The sequence below is a fragment of the Artemia sp. Qi Xiang Cuo genome, chromosome 15 (assembly GCF_049724085.1).
Source record: "Artemia sp. Qi Xiang Cuo chromosome 15, ASM4972408v1, whole genome shotgun sequence".
NCBI lineage: Eukaryota > Metazoa > Arthropoda > Branchiopoda > Anostraca > Artemiidae > Artemia > Artemia sp. Qi Xiang Cuo.
The window spans coordinates 14,554,387-14,575,240 of record NC_142808.1 but is presented as its reverse complement, the minus strand read 5'-3'; the positions used below and the strand labels follow the sequence as shown (position 1 = coordinate 14,575,240).

At 35.5% G+C, this 20,854-nt stretch overlaps 1 protein-coding gene across 2 annotated transcripts in view; it reads right to left on the bottom strand.

The window, feature by feature from the left end:
- The window catches only part of LOC148943363 (rab GTPase-activating protein 1-like), a 263,084-nt gene that overhangs the window by 135,504 nt on the left and 106,726 nt on the right, over positions 1-20,854 (bottom strand). For both annotated transcript variants that reach the window (XR_016143011.1, XM_089101934.1), the window contains exon 12: positions 10,169-10,354. Coding sequence is in view for 1 of the 2 variants with exons in the window: in XM_089101934.1 (XP_088958060.1) it covers positions 10,169-10,354 (186 nt within the window). In the remaining variant the exon portion in view is untranslated. The remainder of the gene's footprint in view (positions 1-10,168; positions 10,355-20,854) is intronic.

The window sequence follows — 20,854 nt, the reverse complement described above, 5'->3', positions numbered from 1 at the left end:
AATTATATCAAAAACATACAACAAGTAATAATATAAATGAATAAATGGATCTTAAAGCGAGTAATGCTTAGATTGAACATGAATATCCAGCTTAAAACGAAAACAAATGTTTTGCTATTAAAGTATAAATGAAACTTAAAACGAACAGAAATTAAATAAACAATCAATGCGAACAAACATACAATATATATTAATGTAAATGAATAAATAAATCTTAAAACGAGTGAAGCTTAAAAAGAATATGCAAATCAAGTTTGAATCGAATAAAAATAACTACAAACAACAGTTTGGGTATCGCCTCACTGCAGAAGCCTAAAACCTACTGCGTCATTGGCGCTTTACTGAAAACAATTCTTTGAAATATTTTCACTTTTGCAACTTTAAGAAATCAAAAATTAATTAAGATTTTAGGGAATAAATATCAGCATATGTATATTAAATTGATAATGCACATTTTTTTTCAGTAAACTCATTTGAATTTTTTTTTTCAGTAAAGTACAAATTATATTCTGGCTTTTAGAAAGCATAGGGGTTTTGAACCCTACTAATATTAATTTATGCTCGTTTTGAGTTTGACTCTAATATTTATTTTAATTTTTGTTCGTTTTGGGTTTCATTTATTTATTGATACTGATTTAGGGTAGTTTTATGCTTGGTAGATTATATGATAGTCCGGACGCCAGGTGTTGAAAATGTGAATCATACCACAACGGAATGGGGTTGCTACGAGAATTAGCCTACCCTCCACCCCCTAAATTGACCATGCGGATTCAAAAATACCAATAGCACTTGCTTGCGAGTGGTGGAACACTCTGAAACTTGACATTTTATTATATTCTGGTGTTTCATGCAAGAAAATGCATGTTCCACAAAGTTTGAGGTGCAGTTTTCCGCTGAAATAGAAATGCCTAGAAGCCATAGAATATTTTCATAACAAACTAACACGATTAGTTAGAAAAAATGGCAGAGTTAAAAAAATGGCAAAACTATATGAGTCTTGAACAGTCTTGGAAAGTATTAACAAAATCAAATTGAATATTCGATATATGATGATATTCATTGTTGAAAGATCCATCAGTTCAAGATTTTTTTTTCACTGTAATTTTTATTTTCATTTTCAATGCTGTAAGAACTGGAAAATAGTAAATTTGTAATATAGGCTTACGAGTAATTCGTTTTCAGTGAAGCACCAATGACGCAGAAGGCTTTACGTTTTTAGTTTTAAAGAATGGGGAAGTATACAAATTTTGTTGTAGTGACACTATATTTGCCTTGGTCAATCTTGAAAAGAACTAACAAATGAAACTGAAAATTTGATGTATAATGATATTAATTGCTGAAACCTGATCAGTTCAAAATTTTATTGTAATTTTAATATTTATCTTCAATAATAGGTACAAAAAGAAACCGTTGTAATATAATTCGTTTTTAGTAAAGCACCGATGACGCAGTAGGTTTTATGCTTCTACAGAGGGGTAACGTCCGAACTCTTGTTTGCAGTTATTTGTAATTGATCCAAATTGGTTTTCCACATTAGTTTTAAGTTTCACTTGTTTTAAGATTTATTTATTCATTTACATTAATATATATTGCATGTTTGTTTGCATTGATTGTTTATTTAATTTCTGTTTGTTTTAAGTTTCATTTATACTTTAATAGCAAAATATTTTTTTTCGTTTTAATCTTGATTTTCATATTCAATCTAAGCATTACTCGCTTTAAGATCTATTTAGTTACTTATATTATTACTTGTTGTATGTTTTTTGCTATGACTGTTTATTTAATTTCCGTTCATTTTGGGTTTCATTTATTCCTTAATAGTAATTTCTGGTCGTTTTGAGTTTGAATTTTAACAGGTATTCGTATCAACTGAGCTTAATTTTAAAATTGCTTTTAATTTTATTTGAAAAAATTATTTTTAGGAAAGTTTTTTTTTTAATTAATTTTTGTTCGTTTTTGATTGCAAAAAGTTTCAAGTTTTTAGGGCATGGAGGGGGGGATACGGACGGGCCATTGATTCGTGACTTTAAAAACAAATCTAGGGCTAATTCTGTACATTTTTTTCGGTTTTCTTTAATGCCTACACGATTACTTCCTTGATAAAACCTCGCAATTAAACAGAAGACAACTTGAAACACCGATAGACAGAAATTGACACCAATGAATTGATTGAAAAAATAGCTCCAATAAGAGGGTTTAGACCATTTTACTTGCTGACACAAAGGGATCACGACTGTTTGGAATTGACCTTAATAGGATTTTGTGTGCCAAAGCAATTTTGCATCTTTCACAGAGTATGTATTTTAACCTTATAGTTGGATAATTATAATAGATTTCCCATGTTTTCTTACCATACTAAATCGATATCCAGCAGCTATGTGCCCTCCTTGTAAATTTATTCTCCCGGGCATATGTTAAAATGCCTAACCCCGGACCTGGGTGTTATGTATCGACACCTGAGTTTTTTGTGCCGAGACATTGTGACTCTGTTAACAAAATATGCATCTAAAAATGTTTATCTAATGCATTTACTATATGCATTCATGCTATACACAGCTTAATTTACATGCCTCTGAAAAATCAAACCTCATTTTTTCACGCAACAATGAATGGATCTTGCTAGGTTATTCCATTTGTTGATGCAGAAAGAACAGCATCATTTTGATTAGACCATTTTTCGGATTTTTTTGTGCCACAATAATTTAGCATTTATCGCAAAGTATGTATTTTAACCTTATTTTAAGTATGGCTGTAATTTTTAGTATTTTACAATAGATTTACTATGTATTCTTCCCATACAAAACTTTACCTTATTAAAGTCTTTGGAGTGGGGGCAGCGTAGTTGGCATAAAGAAGAAAACTTTTGGATGTGTTTGGGGGAATGATGGGAGTGGGGGGGGGGAGTTGCCCTCCAATCATTTTCGACTATTAAAAAGGGCAATAGCCCCCTAATTTCCAATCGAATGAGCCTGTTTTGAAGTTTCTACAACAACGCCTTCTATAAAAATCTTATATGCCTCTAGGGAATAACTTAAAACCCTTGCCCTGAGGGTGGTGGGGGAGGGTCCTCCTCAAAAATCTATTTTCTATGTGGAAATCAACTATGCTGAACAAAATGGCTATCTGAAAATTTTGATTGGATGTCTTTGGGGAAATGATGGGCGTGGGGGGGGAGGGGAGCTAGTTACACTCCAATTACTTTCGACTATTAAAAAGGGTACTAGCTCTTCAATTTCCAATCGAATGAGCCTGTTTTGAAGTTTCTACGACAACGCCTTCTATAAAAACCTTATATGCCCCCAGGGCATAATTTAAAACCCTTGCCCTGAGGGTTGTGTGGGGAGTATCCTCCTCAAAAATAATTTTCTATCTGGAAATCAACTACGCTGAACATAATGGCTATATCAAAATTTTGATTGGATGTGTTTGGAGGAATGATGGGCGTGGGGGGGGGGCTAGTTGCCCTCCAATCATTTTCGACTATAAAAAACGGCACTAGAACTCTCGATTTCCAATCGAATGAGCCTGTTTTGAAGTTTCTACAACAATACGGTCTTTACAAACCACATATGCACCCAGGGCATAAATTAAAACCCTTGAACAGAGGGTTGTGGGGGAATGTTTACAATAAAAATAAGATTTCCATCCAGAAATCAACTATACTGAACAGAGGGGTAATCTCAAAAGTATGATTGGATATGTGTGGGGGACCGTTGGGCGAGGGGAGGGGGGCTGTTTGCCCTTCAATCCCTTTCGACCATAAAAAAGGACACGAGCTCTTTGAAGTTCCAATCGAATGAGCCTTTTTTGAAGTTTCTACGACAACACCTTATATAAAAACCTTATGTGCCCCAGGGCATGACTTTAAACTCTTGCCTTAAGGGTTGTGGGGGAGCGTCCTCCTCAAAAATATTATTTTCTCTTAAGAAATTAACCACGTCGAATAAAATCGTTATCTCAGAATTGTGTCTAGATGTGTTTGGGGGAATGAGGGGCGGGGGGGGCTAGTTACACTCCAATCACTTTAGATTATTAAAAAGGGCACTAGCCCTTTAATTTACAATCGATTGAGCCTGTTTTGAAGTTTCTACGACAACGCCTTCTATAAAAACCTTATATGCTCCCAGGGCATAACTTAAAACCCATGCCCTGAGGGTTGTGGGGGATTATCCTCCTCAAAAGTATATTTTCTATATGGAAATCAACTACGCTGAACAAAATGGATGTCTCAAAATCTTGATTGGATGTGTTTGGAGGAATGGTGGGCGTGGGGGGGGGAGGGCTTGTTGCCCTCCAATCATTTTCGACTATTAAAAAGGGCACTAAAACTCTCGATTTCCAATCGAATGATCCCCCTTTGAAGTTTCTACGACAACCCCTTGCATATGAAGTGCCTCTGGGAAAAAAAAAATAATAATAATAAAGCATTGGAGCCGTATGGCCTTTACTATAGGCAACGCTACAGCGTTGCCTCTGATAGACAGTTCTTTTTTAATCACTAAAAAAAAACTGCCGCGCAACGCGTTTGGCTTTGAATTGGGGGAGAACCCCTTCACATACGTTACAATTTCTGTTTGTTTTAAGTTCTAATGTTCCTTCTTACTTTCAGTTAAAAAAACTTGTTTTTTTTTATTTAATTTCTGATCGTTTTTTAAATAATGCTTGGAAATCCGGCGCCCCCTTCATAGAAATGTCCATTACCCCAAAGAAACATCCTCCACGGAAAGATTCTCCAGAGTAACCCCCTCCTCTAGCCCCCCCCTCCAGAAAAAAATCCTTCCTGAAAATGTCTGTATACTTCCCAATAACCAATAAATACTACTGGCACGTCCGGCACCCCCGTCCCGGCACTTTACCTTCCCCAATCCCCGCGTCCTGCATGGCCCTCTCCTCCCAAATAACCCCCGACCCCCCCCCCCCCCCACTACCAGAAAAAAACCCTCCTGAAAACTTATGTATACTTCCCAATAACCAATACTATATGTTAACATTGGGTAAAGTTCATAACTTTCAGCCCTCCCCCTGGGGACTTTGGAGGATTAAGTCATCCTAAAAGACATATTTATTATATTTTCGACAATGCTGAACAAAATGGCTTTCTCAAAATTTTGATCAGGTGACTTTAGGAAAAAAATAAGCGTGGGAGGGGGCGTAGTTGCCTGCCAATTTTTTTTGTCACATACAAAGAGGACTAGAAATTTTTATTTCTGTTCGAAAGGCGTGTCTCAGGATATTCTAGGACCACTGGGTTTATACGATCACCCTTGGAAAAAAAAAATAATAAATAAAAATGTATCTATAATTTTTTTTTCTGGCAAAAAAAAAGTAAAATTATACATTTCTGCAGACAAGAGTTTGAAATTTCTCTATAAGGGTTCTCTTAAATGCCAAATATGATAGCGTAATTTTAATCAAGGTTCTATGGCTTATAGGGGGTCTTTCCCCCTTTTTTTGAAAATCAGCCAAATTTTCTCAGGCGCGTAACTTTTGATGGGCAGCACTAAACTTGATGAAAGTTATATATTTGAAATCAGCATTGAAATATGATTCTATTGTTGTATCTATTGGTATCGGAAACCCGTTTTCTAGAGTTTCGGTTACCATTGAGCCGGGTCGCTCCTTACTTACAGTTCGTTACCACGAACTGTTTGACATATACTTGAATGATTAAGTTTTTCAGAGCTCAGTAAAATAGAAAAACAACAAGAACAACAAAATATTGATAGTAATTTCAAGGCAAGTCAACTTGCCTCTAATACTGAGCGTGGCAGGTGACGCAAGGACACGACTCCGATCCAATTAAGGGCTGCCACTACCTTTGCTGAGAATCAGTATAAGGTTATTGGCCAATATTGAATGTTGATCAGGACCCGATCGAAACTCTGTGGGGGAAGAAACGGAAAACCCGCTGAATCCGAGTCACTAGAACAATAGCCAGGTTAGTTTATCAAAGTATCTGCCAAAACTTAGGTAGGAGTAACATTTCATTTGCTAGTTCTGCTCTTTTGATGTCAAGGCTGATTCAACCTCTATGGGGGAGGAGGAACGACATCCCTATTTTTTGTAGTCAAGAAATCTCTCAGTCTCTTAGAACATGTCATCGGTTCTGAAACAAACTTAGCGTGGAGCAAGAGCTATTGTTCTAGCTGTGTCATTTAGGAGCCCAGGCCCCCTCTAATTTCTGTCAAACCTGGGTAAGATCTAGTGTCCTTGTTTTGTTTTTTAGTGTCTTGACATAATCAAGCCTTTACTAAGGGGTGGGGGTTTCTTAAGTTACTCTCATCAAGACATCCACCAGAAGGGGGATGTCAGAACTTAAACAAACTTGGTAAAACGCAGAAACGACTAATTGTCCTAGAGTAGCCATTTGGACTTCGGACATAACCAGGCCATTGGGGGGGGGGGGGTCTCTTATATATATACTACTATATATGAAACAGAACTTGCTGTGGAATAAGAGTTGAAAACCAAGAAATCGAATAATTAATGATACTCACAAAAATCGGGTTTTCGGTGCCCGGACAGGTGCTCTTTGGGACCCATAATTGTGTGGCGATTGGGTGGCAATTTTTGGAACCCAAATGCATTTAAAGTCAGGATAGCAGCTTTCCAATTCCGCTACGAATGATTTTAACTTGGGTTTCGAGAGGCGAGGCGAAATTTTTTCAGCATTTCACCTCGGTTAGAACAGCCATGGATATTGTGCATCACAGAAAAATGTTCAATTTATTATGAATTTACATTTCCTTTTATTTTATTTTAGTATGTTTTATTTTTAATGATCCCTTTAGTAACCTATCCGTAGGGGTATTAAAATATTATCTACATTGCTTTATTGATTTTCCTGGGTACCAAAATTACCTATCGGCACACCCGATTCAACCTTTAAATTTCTTAGATACCGTTAAATTTCTAAAGCATCGAAATTAGCAAGTTGCTGTTCCAATTTCAGATCAATAAAAGCCCGACCTAGGCATCAAAGCACCAGCTTGCGTTTAATCTATATCAGTCGATAAGTATCGATTGATATTTAAATACATTATATATATTAGATCGAATTGAACACTTCGATATCGATCGAGGTTTTTATTCATCAATTTTATTAAACCTTCTGATCCAAGTTACAAAAAAAGGGTACAGAAACATACACGAACAATATTAAATCTTATTAAAGAGACTAATTGGGAATAAATATGGATAAAAACTAAAATTATTTAAAAAAATATATAATTGTTAGTGAACGTGAGGTAACAAATACATTTTTATCACGTTCATCTCAAGCTTGGAACCAAAAAATGGAATAAAGGTTAAAGATCAAATAGCTGGAAGTAGGTTACGGTGTAGGAAAACACAACTATGCAAGAAGTTGCGGGTTTGAGCTCCAATGATGGCAGATTTTCCGTTGTAAATTTCCAAATTTGCAAGACAAGTCTTTTGGGAAGGACTAATAGAAACATTTAAAAGTGTGCAATAGGTTGTAGCTAAGGAGTTTCAATATTCAATGAAACTTTTACATTCATGAAATGACATGTAATAAATTTGTTCAATGAAAAATTTACATTCAATGAGTGTAAAAAGTAAAAAAATAAGAATGTGCAAAAATCCGAATCATGCAAAAGTTACAAAAGAACGAAGACCCGTTTTCAGGCTACCCCACATACAACACCGTTAGACATGGGTCTTGCAGACTGCCGTTTTGAGTAACCATGGTCGGTTCTTTCTGAACCCGTGTTCAACCACACTATTCTGGCCGTTCTAATTTTGAAGCAATCGTGCCCAATACGCTTGGAACTCGTACGATGAAAACGCTTTAAAATTTCGCTGGGTCGAACACATTAAACCTGAACCCGATGTGGAACCCGCTTGAAACACACTTAAAACCTAATGCCTGAAAATAAACAATATTGGCATCAGCTATAACTTGCAAGAGATATTAAAATTACTTTCATTTTACAAGTGGTTTCTAATGAAATCTGAAGTTCCGGGATGGATTGGTCCTCCAGTCATCCTCCGTTTCACATCCCTGTACCATCTTCTAGCACGCAATTATGCAGAAGAATCAGAAGAAGAAGAAAAAGCTTTTTATGCTTATTTTACAAGCATAATCATTACAATTTCCCCTAAATTTCTCTCCTAAATACAATTCAGGAAACATATATATGCAATATTCTGAAACTTTGGGATTGCCGGAAACCTGAAATGACGAACTTCTTGGAACATTTTACCTTCTTATGAGACAATTTGAATTTTATTTGATAACACTAAACTTTCTTTTTTATTCACAAACGAAAGAAATCTTCCAATTTTGAATCTACCAGAAACTAGGAAATAAAATGGAAATTCAGGCTAAAGGAGGGAGAATCATATTGTTAGTGGAGAAGATATTAAAAAGTCACTGAAAAATACCGAAGCAAAATTCAGTTCTATTATAGAGATATCAACTGGTATTCTGTATTCGAAAAAAAGATCGAAATTATTAGAAAAATTAAAAGTACATGGCAGCGGGATTGTTAGTCAACGAGGGGGAAAAATAATTGCACTTTATTCCTCTTTATACTGTGTCTGAACCAGGAATTGGACTAAGGACTAGGGAACAAACAACTTGAGATCAGGAAATAAGACAATCCAACTAAGCAGAATATTGCAGATTCATGCCCCACTTCTACAGTAAATTTCCTTTATAGACAGAATTACAGAAACACAATAATATTTTTATCCTTTCTTTTAATATCGCCTATTTCAGATAACTGTGAAAAAGTGGCAAGGGTTAAATCACCGCGGTTTTAATGGAAATTTTGGAAAACTTCTTACGGAAAAACGTGTATAATTCTTGCCTGGACCCGAAAAACAACGATTTTTTTTAATCATTGAGCCAGAGCCTAAAGTACGCCAGCAGAAAGGGAGTCATATATTCTATGTCAAAGAGAACTATCTGAAGTTGTTCGACCAAGCTGTCACTACGTCAAGACGTTTTTCTGCTTTCGAACGGAAAAATTTATTCATGCAGCGAAGCAAAGTAAGTAGCCGTTTCAAATGCTCCGTCCCCAATATGATATCTTAAAATAATAAGCATAAACATTTACGGATCAAATAAAAGGAGCAAATCCCGCAGGCTCGAAAGTGCTGCCATCTACATTCGCACGCCATTTCTGTTAAAGATTTCGGTTCTGTTTGTGATTTTGCTTTATGGGTTTGAGATTGAGGTAGAGGGACAGTATCACAGGTATCCAATAAACGTTAAGTTCTCTTATTACAAAAAAATTGAGGTTTCTTTTTGCTCCTTTCCTAGTAGCAAGAATAGAAAGTTGGCCCAGTGCAAGATAATCAACTTCAGAACGAAAAAAGATAAATTCTTTTTTTTAATTATGACCAGTGTTCCTTGCAGAGCTGATGAAAATACATTTCATCAATTTTTTTTGTATAGAAACTCACTAACCAGATACACCATTTTGCAAATTGCGTGGGGCTGACAACTTCTTGTTGTATCATGCAAAAAAAAAAAAAAAAAAAAAAAAAAAGACAATGACCCAAAAGCAGCTAAGTTCTAATTCGCTGCAGAACCAAGCATTAGGTAGATAGTGGGCTCATTGCCCCACCATCACAATCCCCTCCAACCCTAAACTTTTGACAGAAAGGTAGATGCCTCTTTTCCAACAAGAATCACAGATGCATTTTCAATTCCATTGGCTGAAAAGCCAAAGGGCCGATTGCCCCTCGGTCCCCATCCTCAGACCGCCAACTTCCAACTACAGCCAACATAGGAAAAATAACAAAAGCCGCTCTAAAATCTAGCAGTGAACCTGCAGTCTTACTTTAAGTTAGTGTGGAGCATTGCTTTGATTTTCTCAATAGTAAGACTTCAATTAAAGATGCAACATTAATCGGCAGAAAGTAACGGTTTTACCAAATTTTTTAGAGAAATAATAATGATGATAATAATAATAAAAAACAAACAAACTGATATTAGGAAATAATAATCACAAATTAATAATATAGGTTTTTCCTAAAGTATTTTAATTCCTAGGCCCCTTCGCCGGGGATTGGGCTTACTCGGACTGTTTATTTAAATTCTGTGATACATACATCAAATATTGAGAGAAAAAAAAAACAAAAAGGCTATCCAAAATCTGTTTAAAGAAGCGACTAGGAAAAAAACATAAATACTTACAGAAAGCAAAGCCATAGCTATTTGAAAGACAGCATCCATACGGGCATACAAAAAAAGGTCAACAATGCGAAACACCAGGTACAATGGGAATTTGGCAGTAAACAAGGTCAAAAACCACTGACTAGCGTACATATGAGTTTCAACCCTTTGATCCGAAAAATGAGAATATACTTCTGGCAATTGTTCCTAAAAGAAATAAAATCAAATTAAGTAACTTCCTCATTCATTATTATCCAAAATCAAAACAACACATACACTTTTTTGCAGTGCCGAGATAAATGCACCATCCATAGAAATATAATAAGCTTATTTTAAATAACCAAAACATACAATGTTAACCTGGCTAGGTTGGTCCATGATTTCCCATTGCAGAGTAGATAGAAAACATACAAACTAAACCAAAAAAAGGTTAAAATACAAATGATGAATTCTGGTCATAGCTATTTCTAAGTCAGGTTTGCGCATCTTCCGTGACGATATTTCATCTATATGGGAAGGTCTAGATATCTTGTTTTTATTTTAGATGCTTTTATTTTATCTTGCTTTCCATTCTAGATGTCTTGTATATGTGTTCCAGTCTGAGTTTAAAAATGATAACAATGTGAAAGTGCTCATTTTGCCCTCGGTGTATGTGATCCAATATACTTATTCGAGAGTCAGCTTTTAAAAGCGTTTCTGTTTTAATTTTTTTATTACACGCTTCCATCACAGATGATGATTTGCCGCTAGTCCTGGTAGTTACCTTATTTTCTAACACTGAGGTACTTGTTATACCTTCTCTTGAACGCGTAATGGGAAGGATTTTCCGGGATTACGTGCCGGCAATTTATGTCGAACTTGTTGCTATAGTCCCCCCCCACGGCCCCAAGGACTAGTTACACCAATTTTTTAATTGAAGTATGTAGAATTCAAGATTTGCTACAACTAAGAGTACAGATATATTTTTTTTAAATTGCCTTTGATTTGTAGTACTGACATAAATCAAGTAGCTATTAGTCGTCAAGATTTTGCTGGACCTTCCTGCCCGGCGCGGGTTTTTAGCTTTAACAGAATCTAGGAGTCAGAGAACGAGATCGTCGCTCCACGGCACTTCCTGACTTTTTCTGCCTCCCATTTTAGCAGTGCTTCCCTGCAATTTTTTTATGCATATTCATATTTTTGTTTTATTTTGCACATCTAATCAACTTCTATGTTGTTGCAAGATCTTGTTGAATACTCTTACTGAAATAAAAAATCGATTGAATACCTGCTAAACTGCTTACCCCGAAAAAAAAAATCTATATTGAGCCTGAATTAAAATATAAATTCTTCAATATAATTAAGACTTCTTTTTGATCAAAGATTAACTTGGGACAGTTTCTTATTCGTAATCAGGTCCAGTTAAAGTTTTTCAAGCCATTTTCCAATAGCTTACTTTTAGCGAAGTATTTCATCCTTCTGACTGTAAACTAGGCAAAAAAGAAAAGCCTTATCTAGCATGACAAGTAATAGTTCGATAAAAGAAAAAAAAGTTTTCCAAGCCACCTTCCAATAGCTTACTTTTAGCGAAGTATTTGATCCTTGTGGCTGTAAAATAGGCAAAAAAGAAAACCCAAATCTAGCATGATAAGTAATAGTTCGATATTGAAAGAAAACAAAAAGCCATTCTTCACGCGCAGCCTCAGCCACAGACCTTCAATCTGTCACGATATTAAAATTCTACATAAAGACCACATATTATACCATTTAAATATAACTTATCCGAATACATAATTTGAACAAGAAGACACTTATTTCCTCGTCGTCAAACACTAATAACAAATGTATAAGATAATTTTCCAGTTATAATTAAATGTAAGGTGAACATTACAACAAAGAACTAAAAAGGGTAAAAAAGGGTAAAGGATTCGGCATTAGACTTTACAGTCCCTACAGATGGTGCTGATCTCCGTTTCTTGGCCTTTCAGGCGGGAAATACGGGAAGGCGTCATAACATCGAACCGTCAGGAGCAGTGCAAAATCTGTCATAACATCGACAAAAAATCCGTCAGATCCTCGAACCGTCATAACATCGAGAATTTTAAAACTTTAGTTTTTTGGGGCTTAGGGGGGAAAAGGTACCTAGGTTAGGTTACGTATTTATTATATGATATGCTTTACCACCACCACCCTGATGTGCAAATATATAGCCGAAATTTGTTTCTAAACTATTATATACTTATTATTATATAAACTTATAAATTTTTTTAGATGTTATGACAGTTTGAGGTTCTGACGGTTCGATATTATGACGTTTCGGGCTTGTGACGGTTCGCCGAAATGGTAGCACCCCGGGAAATACAACAGAGGGTTGGGGGCCCGCCATCCTGTGCGTTCGCACACTCTGGGTCGGGGGCCAGCATTCCTGTGCGTTCACACACCCTTCCTGTTTACCTTCTCCGAATTTCTCCAGGTACCAATTTGAAGCTGGAACGGCTCTAACTAAGCTTACAGATGCAAAACACTTACATATTAATAGATATTAATTACTATTACAGCGTGGAAGACACCTACAATTTTCTCAAATCAATAATACAGGAGTTTGTGAAGTTCCTATTACAAAATCCTGTAACTTAATGCTTAAAACTATTAAGACAATAAACCCTTGTCAATAAGATTTAACAGGGCGTGACCCTTTTGGGATAGAGCATGTTGAAACCTTTCATTATCTAATTTGACAAAACTTCTTCATATAAACAATATAAACAACAATTTAATTAAACAGTTGACTGATCTGTAAATTCATTCCTCAACAACTTCGCCATTAGAGATCTGAAAATTAGTTGCAATAATATCTCCTGAAACTACAATCAGAAGAAAGATTCTAATTTCAATAGATATTATTCTGCTATGAAAAACTACTCTTATACACAAAAAATCGCAAGAGGAAATCGTCTCAAAATTAGTTGTTTTCCATTCGGGTGAGATCAATTTAGGACATTGACTTGCTATTTCTATTTATACACAAATAAAGCTTTACCTTTTTTTATGAAGAAGAAGATTAGCGTGATAATAAACACAAACAATAAATAGAAGATTTGGGAATTTTTCCGTAAGACAGCGGAACTTTAACCTTAAATGAATATTCCTGGTTGAAAGTTCCTGGTTGAAATTCTCTGAAGTAAGGATGCTACGGCCATTTTAAAAATCTTAAGTTTTAATGGTCCTTAATCCTATCTTAATGTACGTTTCTTTTATATTTGCATACGTTGTTTTGCTGAGGACGGCCCTTGGATATAGGGTCGGAATATACATTGAAGTTGAAGTGAAGTTGAAGTTAAAAAAAAATCCAAATTGTTCTGCTTGTTGTTTGTATTTATGATGCATAGGTAGTGTGGTTTTCGTCACTATTTACCGTAGTAATATAAATCCAAAGGGTTTTTTTCTATAAATTTTAAACACTCGATAGGGTTCTTGGTCTGATCTAATCTGCTCTCTGTCTGATTTCATCCGTTCTTGGTCTAATCTGACCTGTTTTTGGTCTGATTTGATTTGTTCTTGGTCTGATCTGATCTGTTCTCGGTTTAATCTGATCTTATTTTGGTCTGATCAAAAAACTTCCTCTCGAACTAATGATTTAGACGCACCCGTATCCAGTAAACATGGTAAATTTTGGAAACACTCAATTTTAAAACAACACAAAATCGGTAGCATTAAAAAAAAAACAATTTCACTTATCCTAGAACCAAGGCAGTATTCAGGGGGGTTGAGGAGGCACTGCGGCAATAAGTCAGTAGCTTTAACCAACCTTCTTGAATAGGAGCACTGGTTAGTGTGAACTCGATCGGATTAACTGTCCTCGATCCAAGGGCCGTAATTCTAATTTCCTAGCTAATATTAGACTCCGGAAGAGCGAAGAGTCAATGAAGCTAATCAAAGTCAAAGTGCAAACAGACTGATTGATACGGGAAAAAAGTCAAATCTGGATCTTCAAAAGATTTGGCTGCTGACTTATCAAGTGTCAGTTTGTAAACATTAGCCCCGCTTTCAATTCAGTTCAAATATTTTTCAATACAAACAGGCACTAAATTCAACTTTGGGCGACTGGTATATTTGGACCACAAAATAGACCCTTAGAAACATTGATTTCTATACCTCTGCTTTGTGCTATGATTTTTAACAGTCTTTATTCAATTTAATAAGGAATTTTCAATGAAGGAAATTTAAGGTGTGTCAAAAATGTTGCATCTTTAGACTTAATATGAAATTCCATGAAGGAAATTTAAGGTGTGTCAAAAATGCTGCATCTTTAGACTTAATATGAAATTCCATGAAGGAAATTTAAGTTGTGTCAAAAATGCTGCATCTTTAGACTTAATATAAAATTCCATGAAGGAAATTTAAGGTGTGTCAAAAATGCTGCATCTTTAGACTTAATATGAAATTCCATGAAGGAAATTTAAGGTGTGTCAAAAATGCTGCATCTTTAGACTCAATATGAAATTCCATGAAGGAATTTTCAGGTGTGTCAAAAATGAGTCAAAAAGGTGTGTCAAAAATCCCACGAACAAATTTCAAATCGCTTGATTTAAAATTAACATTTAATTTTCCACCACAAGATACCATTTCCAAGTCTTGGCTCCTTAGTTTTCGATTGCTTCTTAACCCTATACATCCAATTCATTCGATGCACATACAATCACTCTACAGAGAACAACCGTGAAGTCTTCTAGATGTGTTCTAGGTTATTCGCCACTTTTAAATGAATCCTCAACGCTTCATGCAGAGTCCAAACTTGGCCTACTACAGAGAACTCGGACCGCAGATGACCAAAACACTTTCCTAGTATCTGAGAAAGGAGAGGAGATCCAGTTAAATTGTTTTACTCCTTTCAGCTGGGTGTCCCATTGTCCCTCGTAGTCCAATTTTCCATTTTTCATATTCTGCGTTCTTTATGTCTGAAACAGCAAATAGCACAAGCGCTTACGTACCCTTGTCAGCAACGCTTCTGAAACAGGGTGGATTCAATCCTATGTTACACAATTATTCACAAAAATTGTACATAAACACTAACAGCGACCTTCGGATTAAAGAGAAAGGATATGATAGAATCATCAATATGTTATACACAACAACAGAAACGCAGGCTGAGCGAAAAAACGGAAGCCGAATGTCAATACTATAATATTTTAGGGAAACAAGGCAATAGATTGCCCTTCAGGGTACAAATGACTCCAACTTCATTTAAATCAAGGAGACAGAACCACCGTGGCAACTTTCAAGCTCTTCCACGCACATGCAAACCAGCAGGGGCGAATATCCAGCATTTTTATTTGGGGGGGGGGGGCAAGAGGGGACTATATCTGGATAGTCAAAGGGCATCGGATGTATAATATTTTTCTCCACATTATTGGGGGAGCAACTGCCCCCCTTGCCGCTTCCGAACGACGCCCCTGCAAACCAGTAAACCTTGCCAAAACAGAACAAAAAATATGATAAAACGCTGGTGCTGCTGTATCTTCTATTTTCAATTAAGCAAAATGACAAACAAAGTTTTTTCCAATGAAAGTAAAGAGCTACTTTGAAAATACCAAATAACAGAAATTATCCTGTGTATGAGGAGGGCTGGCACCTCCTCAACCCCCACTCTTTACGCTAAAATTTAACTAGTAATCAATTGAAAGCATCTAAGAGTGCAAAAATTTCATTCAGTCAAAAATTATAGGTGTTTTATTCACCATTAGCTTTCAAAGTACTTCAATTAAAGGTTCGATTGCTTAAAGCAAATACAGATAAATAAGACCTTTCATTCCCCAGAATTATGGAATAAATAGATTTTTATCATATCGCTTTCCTATTAGAGATTAGCAATATGAGCTTTGTGATTCAAAATCATCCGTTAATTTTTGAATTAAAATCAAGTTGATGGAATGTGATGAAAAAGCTGAAAACCATGGCTAATAGGAAAGAAAAGCCAACACAGATAGTCTGAGTGAGAGGCAAAACAAGCATAAGCCTTTTTCAGAATTGTATAAAAATGATGTCGTTTCACTAGTTGATAGATAGTTTATCATCCATCCGTCCTACGGCAGAAGTAAGGAAGATAGTCATGGAATAAAGGTAATTCAAATAGTCTATGAGTTTCTGTGAGACATTTGAAGGCATGGTTTCAACATCCACTTTGACCCCCAGAATCTCCAGTCAACTCCAACTTCACCACATTTGTATGTTCTTTTTTTCCTGGCCACAAATAGCTTCATTTTTATCGTTTGGAGAAAACCTTTCCCTAGACCCATGTAAAAGTTTGTTAGGAAAACAAAATTATGGAATTTCAAAAACTAGCAAGTGACGAAGAAATTGCTTCTAAAGTGCGTCAATGGATGAAGAACTTGACATAGGCGCTATAACAGAACAGCACCAAAGGACCTTCTGTAAGCAACGTCAGCAATGGGAAACTTGTATAACTTTGAGCAAATTTACAGTGAGGGAAAATTTAAGGAAAAAACATCACAAATTAAAATAGCGCAACAAATCACCGTTTTTTTCTTTGCTTGTTTATATTTAGCAAGGGCCCTTTTGATCGAAATATTACTTTGAGATATTAATTATACTAATTCAAAATATTTGAAATTTATAAAAAATTATTAAGAACAAATTACATCAACTATATTCCCTGGCACTGTGCGCGATCGAACGTCAGAACCCACGATTGGTTACAGCGAACGGATCCACTGCGCTGGTACCAGGGTATCTGTTGTGATTATTTTAAAAGGTTCTGTTAATTCGAAGAATCTTAATTTGCTTAATTTTAGTTTTTGTAAGTAGGCTATTGTTTTGTGTATTTTTTGTAATTACTTACTTTTTTCATTTTTATATACTTTTACTTTAATTGACATATTTTTTCCATTGCCTTTAGAAAAAAGTTTGTCTCTAAGCTTCCTTAAATAAAAAAAAACAAGTTTTTTCAACTGAAAGTAAGGAGCAACATTAAAACTTAAAAAGAACAGAAAATATTACGTATATGAAAGGGGTTGCCCCTCTCCTCAACACCTCGCTCTTCACGCTAAAGTTTTTCGGCACTTGAAACACTTACTTTTTGTTCTAATTAAACAACCCTTGTGTTTCAAGAGTCATTTTTAAAGAATTAATTAAACAAACTTTTCCACAAAATGGGTTTTTCAAAGAAAAGTAGAGAACTCCATTAAACCAAAAATGAGCAAAAATAAAATCAAATGATCTGCCAAGCATGAAACTACCACAAACCAACATCGATAAATAAATGAAAACTCAAAACGAACAGAAAATAAAATAAGTAATCGAGTCAAACCCAAAGTGAGAAGAAATTAACTTAAGTTGGGCTGAAAACTCATATGACTTCCCAGGGCCAGAATAAAATTTGCACTTTGCGGACAAAATATAAATGTTTTTATAACTTTAATGAATCAAGTACTATCAATATTTTGATTACTAAATATCAGTATATATATATTAAACTGACAATGCATATTCATTTTTATTGTTTTCAGTAAAGTGCAAATTATGTTCTGGCCTTGGGAAGGCATAGGTGTTTTGAGCCCTACTCATGTTAATTTCTGCTCGTTTTGAGTTAATTAAACTCAATTGTTCTAATTGTTCTAATCAAACGACCCTTGTGTTTCAGGAGTCATTTTTAAAGAATTGGGACAAAATTTAAACTTTAACGTTAAGAGTGAGGTATTGATGAGGGGCCAACCCTCCTCATATACGTAATAATTTAAACATTAAAACTTAAAACGAACAGAAATTATTAGGTATATGAAAGGGGCTGCCCCCTCCTCAACACATCGCTCTTCACGCTACAGTTTTTCGGCATTTAAAAACAGTTACTTTTTGTTCTAATTAAACGACCCTTGTGCTTCAGGAGTCATTTTTAAAGAATTGGGACAAAATTTTAAATTTAGCGTTAAGAGTGAGGTGTTGAGGAGGGAGCAACCCCCAGGTATACGTAATAATGTCTGCTCGTTTTAAGTTTTAATGTTGCTCCTTACTTTCAGCTGAAAAAACTTGTTTTTTTTTTATTTAAATTCTGATCGTTTTTTAAATAGCGACAGGATACCTGGCTCCACCTCCACGAAAAAATTCCCCTCCCCACAGAAATATCCTCTGGACAATTCAATCCTGGGGAAAATTTACCCTGGACAATTACCCTTAACATCTCCATGCGTAAAATTAAATCGGTAAAGAGAAAGCCAGACATATAAAAAAAATTCGTATTGGAATTCTGGCAAATTCATCCAGCATAAAATTTCCCGTGAAAGTTTAACCCCTGGAAACTTAACTCTCAAGAAAAAATTCTCCCTGTGCAAAATCCTCCCAGCAGAAAATTCGTCCTCTCCTCCCCACCTGAAAATGTATGCATACTTCCCAATAACAAATAAAACAATGGGCAAATTTTATAACTTAAAAACCTTTCCCCGGGGAATGTAGGTGGTCATTTTATCTCCAAAGACATAGTTATTGGGCCTTTCAATAATGCTGAACAAAATAGCTATCTTGAAATTTTGATCGGACGATTTTCGGGAAAAAGTGGCATGGGGGGCCCTAGTTGCCCTCCATTTTTTTGTCACTTAAATAGGGCAGTAGAACTTTTCATTTCCGTTACAATGAGCCCTATCCCGACGTTCTAGGTCCACTGGGTCGATACGATCACCCCTGGGGGAAAAAACAAATAAACAACAAATAAACACACATCCATCGTGAAAATCAGACAGATTTTCCAGGCTCGTAGATTTTGATGGGTAAGACTAAACTTAAATAAACTTATATATTTGGAATCAGCATAATAAGCCAACTCTTTTGATGTATCTATTGTGTCAAAATTCTGTTTTTGAGAATATCGGTTACTATTGAGCCAGGTCACTCCTTATTTACAGTTCTTTACCACGAACTGTTTATTACCTACACAAATCTAAACAGAGATCATCGAAATATTGATGGTTTTTTTTTGCGTGACCAAAAGTATTGTATAACTAAAACTTTACAGTTTCATGAAATGTAAATAGACGAAAAGAAAACGTTTTTCAACTAAAGTAAGGAGTAAGTTTAAAACTTAAAACAAATATAAATTACTCTGTATGTAAGGGAGACTGCACCTTGCTCATTAAACAAAAGTCTGAAAAATCTTTCTTTTACAATTGCAAATTTTCTTTAAAAATTTGGAAAAAATTCAAACTTCACAGTATAGAGTAAGTAGCTAAGGAGGAGACAGCAGACAGCCCCCTTCATATAAAGAATAACCTGTTCAAATAGGTTTCAAATCTGTTCCTTGCTTTCAGTTCAAAAGCTCCTGTTCTATTTAATTTCTGAGTGTTTTCCAAATCATACCAAAGCCTAACCAAGATATAATTTGAGGTACTAATCCCTTAAATCCCTGGTTAATGGCTTATAAAATGTGTAAATCAATAATTGTACATTGATTACCACCGTCCTGCGTTTAAATTTGCAATTTCAATTTTGGATAAAATTTGACTATACTTCAAAAATTGGCGATGAATAGCAATTTTGGTAAAAAAGTCCTTGTTAATATTACTACTAAAGAATTTCGGTTGGATGAAAAGAAGTATTAATGCTTGTATGGATGGAAATTCCGTGAGGCTTTTGATCTTCTAAATAACTGAAGCCATCACAACCTTTACAATAGGATTTTCTTATCGATAAATACATTACATATATTTTTTTTAAATACATTGAAGTACTTCATATAAATAGAAAAAGAAAAATATCACCATTTAAAATTGCTGAAAACTAAGCTCCTAGCAGTATTTGCCACACCAAAGAAACTTCATGGCAGGGCTGATGATGACCTGCCTTACCTTTTCCACCTCTGTGCTTATAAATATGGGAATGTAACATTTTAGCTGTACGGTATAGAGAAATATTTTAATTAATTCCTACTCCCCCCCCCTACCTCTTTCAACATTTATCTGAAACCTCATGAAGAGTAAGCAGTTTGTCGATTAAAATGTACTTTTTTAGGAATCTACCCTACCCCTCCCTAAACAATGACTCACCCCCTCTTATTACAGCTAATTACATATCATCAAACTTAGCCTAATTTCATCAGAGGCAACACTATAGCGTTGTCTATAGTAAAGGCCATACAGCTCCTGTGTTTTATTATTTATTTAATTTTTTCCAGAGGCACTTCATATGGAAGGGGACGTCGCATAAACATCAAAGGGGGCTCATTCGATTGCAAATCGAGAGTTCTAGTTCCCTTTCAAGAGTCAAAGTCAAAAGTGATGGAAGGGCAACTAGCCTCCCCCCCCCCATTTTCCCCCAAATACATCCGATAAAATTTTTAGGTAGCCATTTTGTTAAAAATAGTTCAAAGATCATATAACAAAACTCCGGGTCAACACAATCCCCTAGGGCCCAGGGGGTAAGCGTTGCGTTAGCCCTGGGGACAAATATGGTTCTTATAGAAGGGATGGTTACATAAACTTCAGAGAGGGCTCAATTGATTGGAAATTAAAAGTTCTAGTTAACTTTTTTAGAGTCGAAAGAGATCGAAGGGCAACTAGCCCCCCCCCCACGCCCTTTTTTCCCCAAATGCATCAGATAAAAACTTTGAGATAGGAATTTTGTTAAAAATAGTTCAAAGGTCAGATGACAAAACTTCGATGTCAACACATCCGCCCAGGGCCAGGGGGCATGCGTTGTAAGTAATGCCCTGGCGACATATAGGGT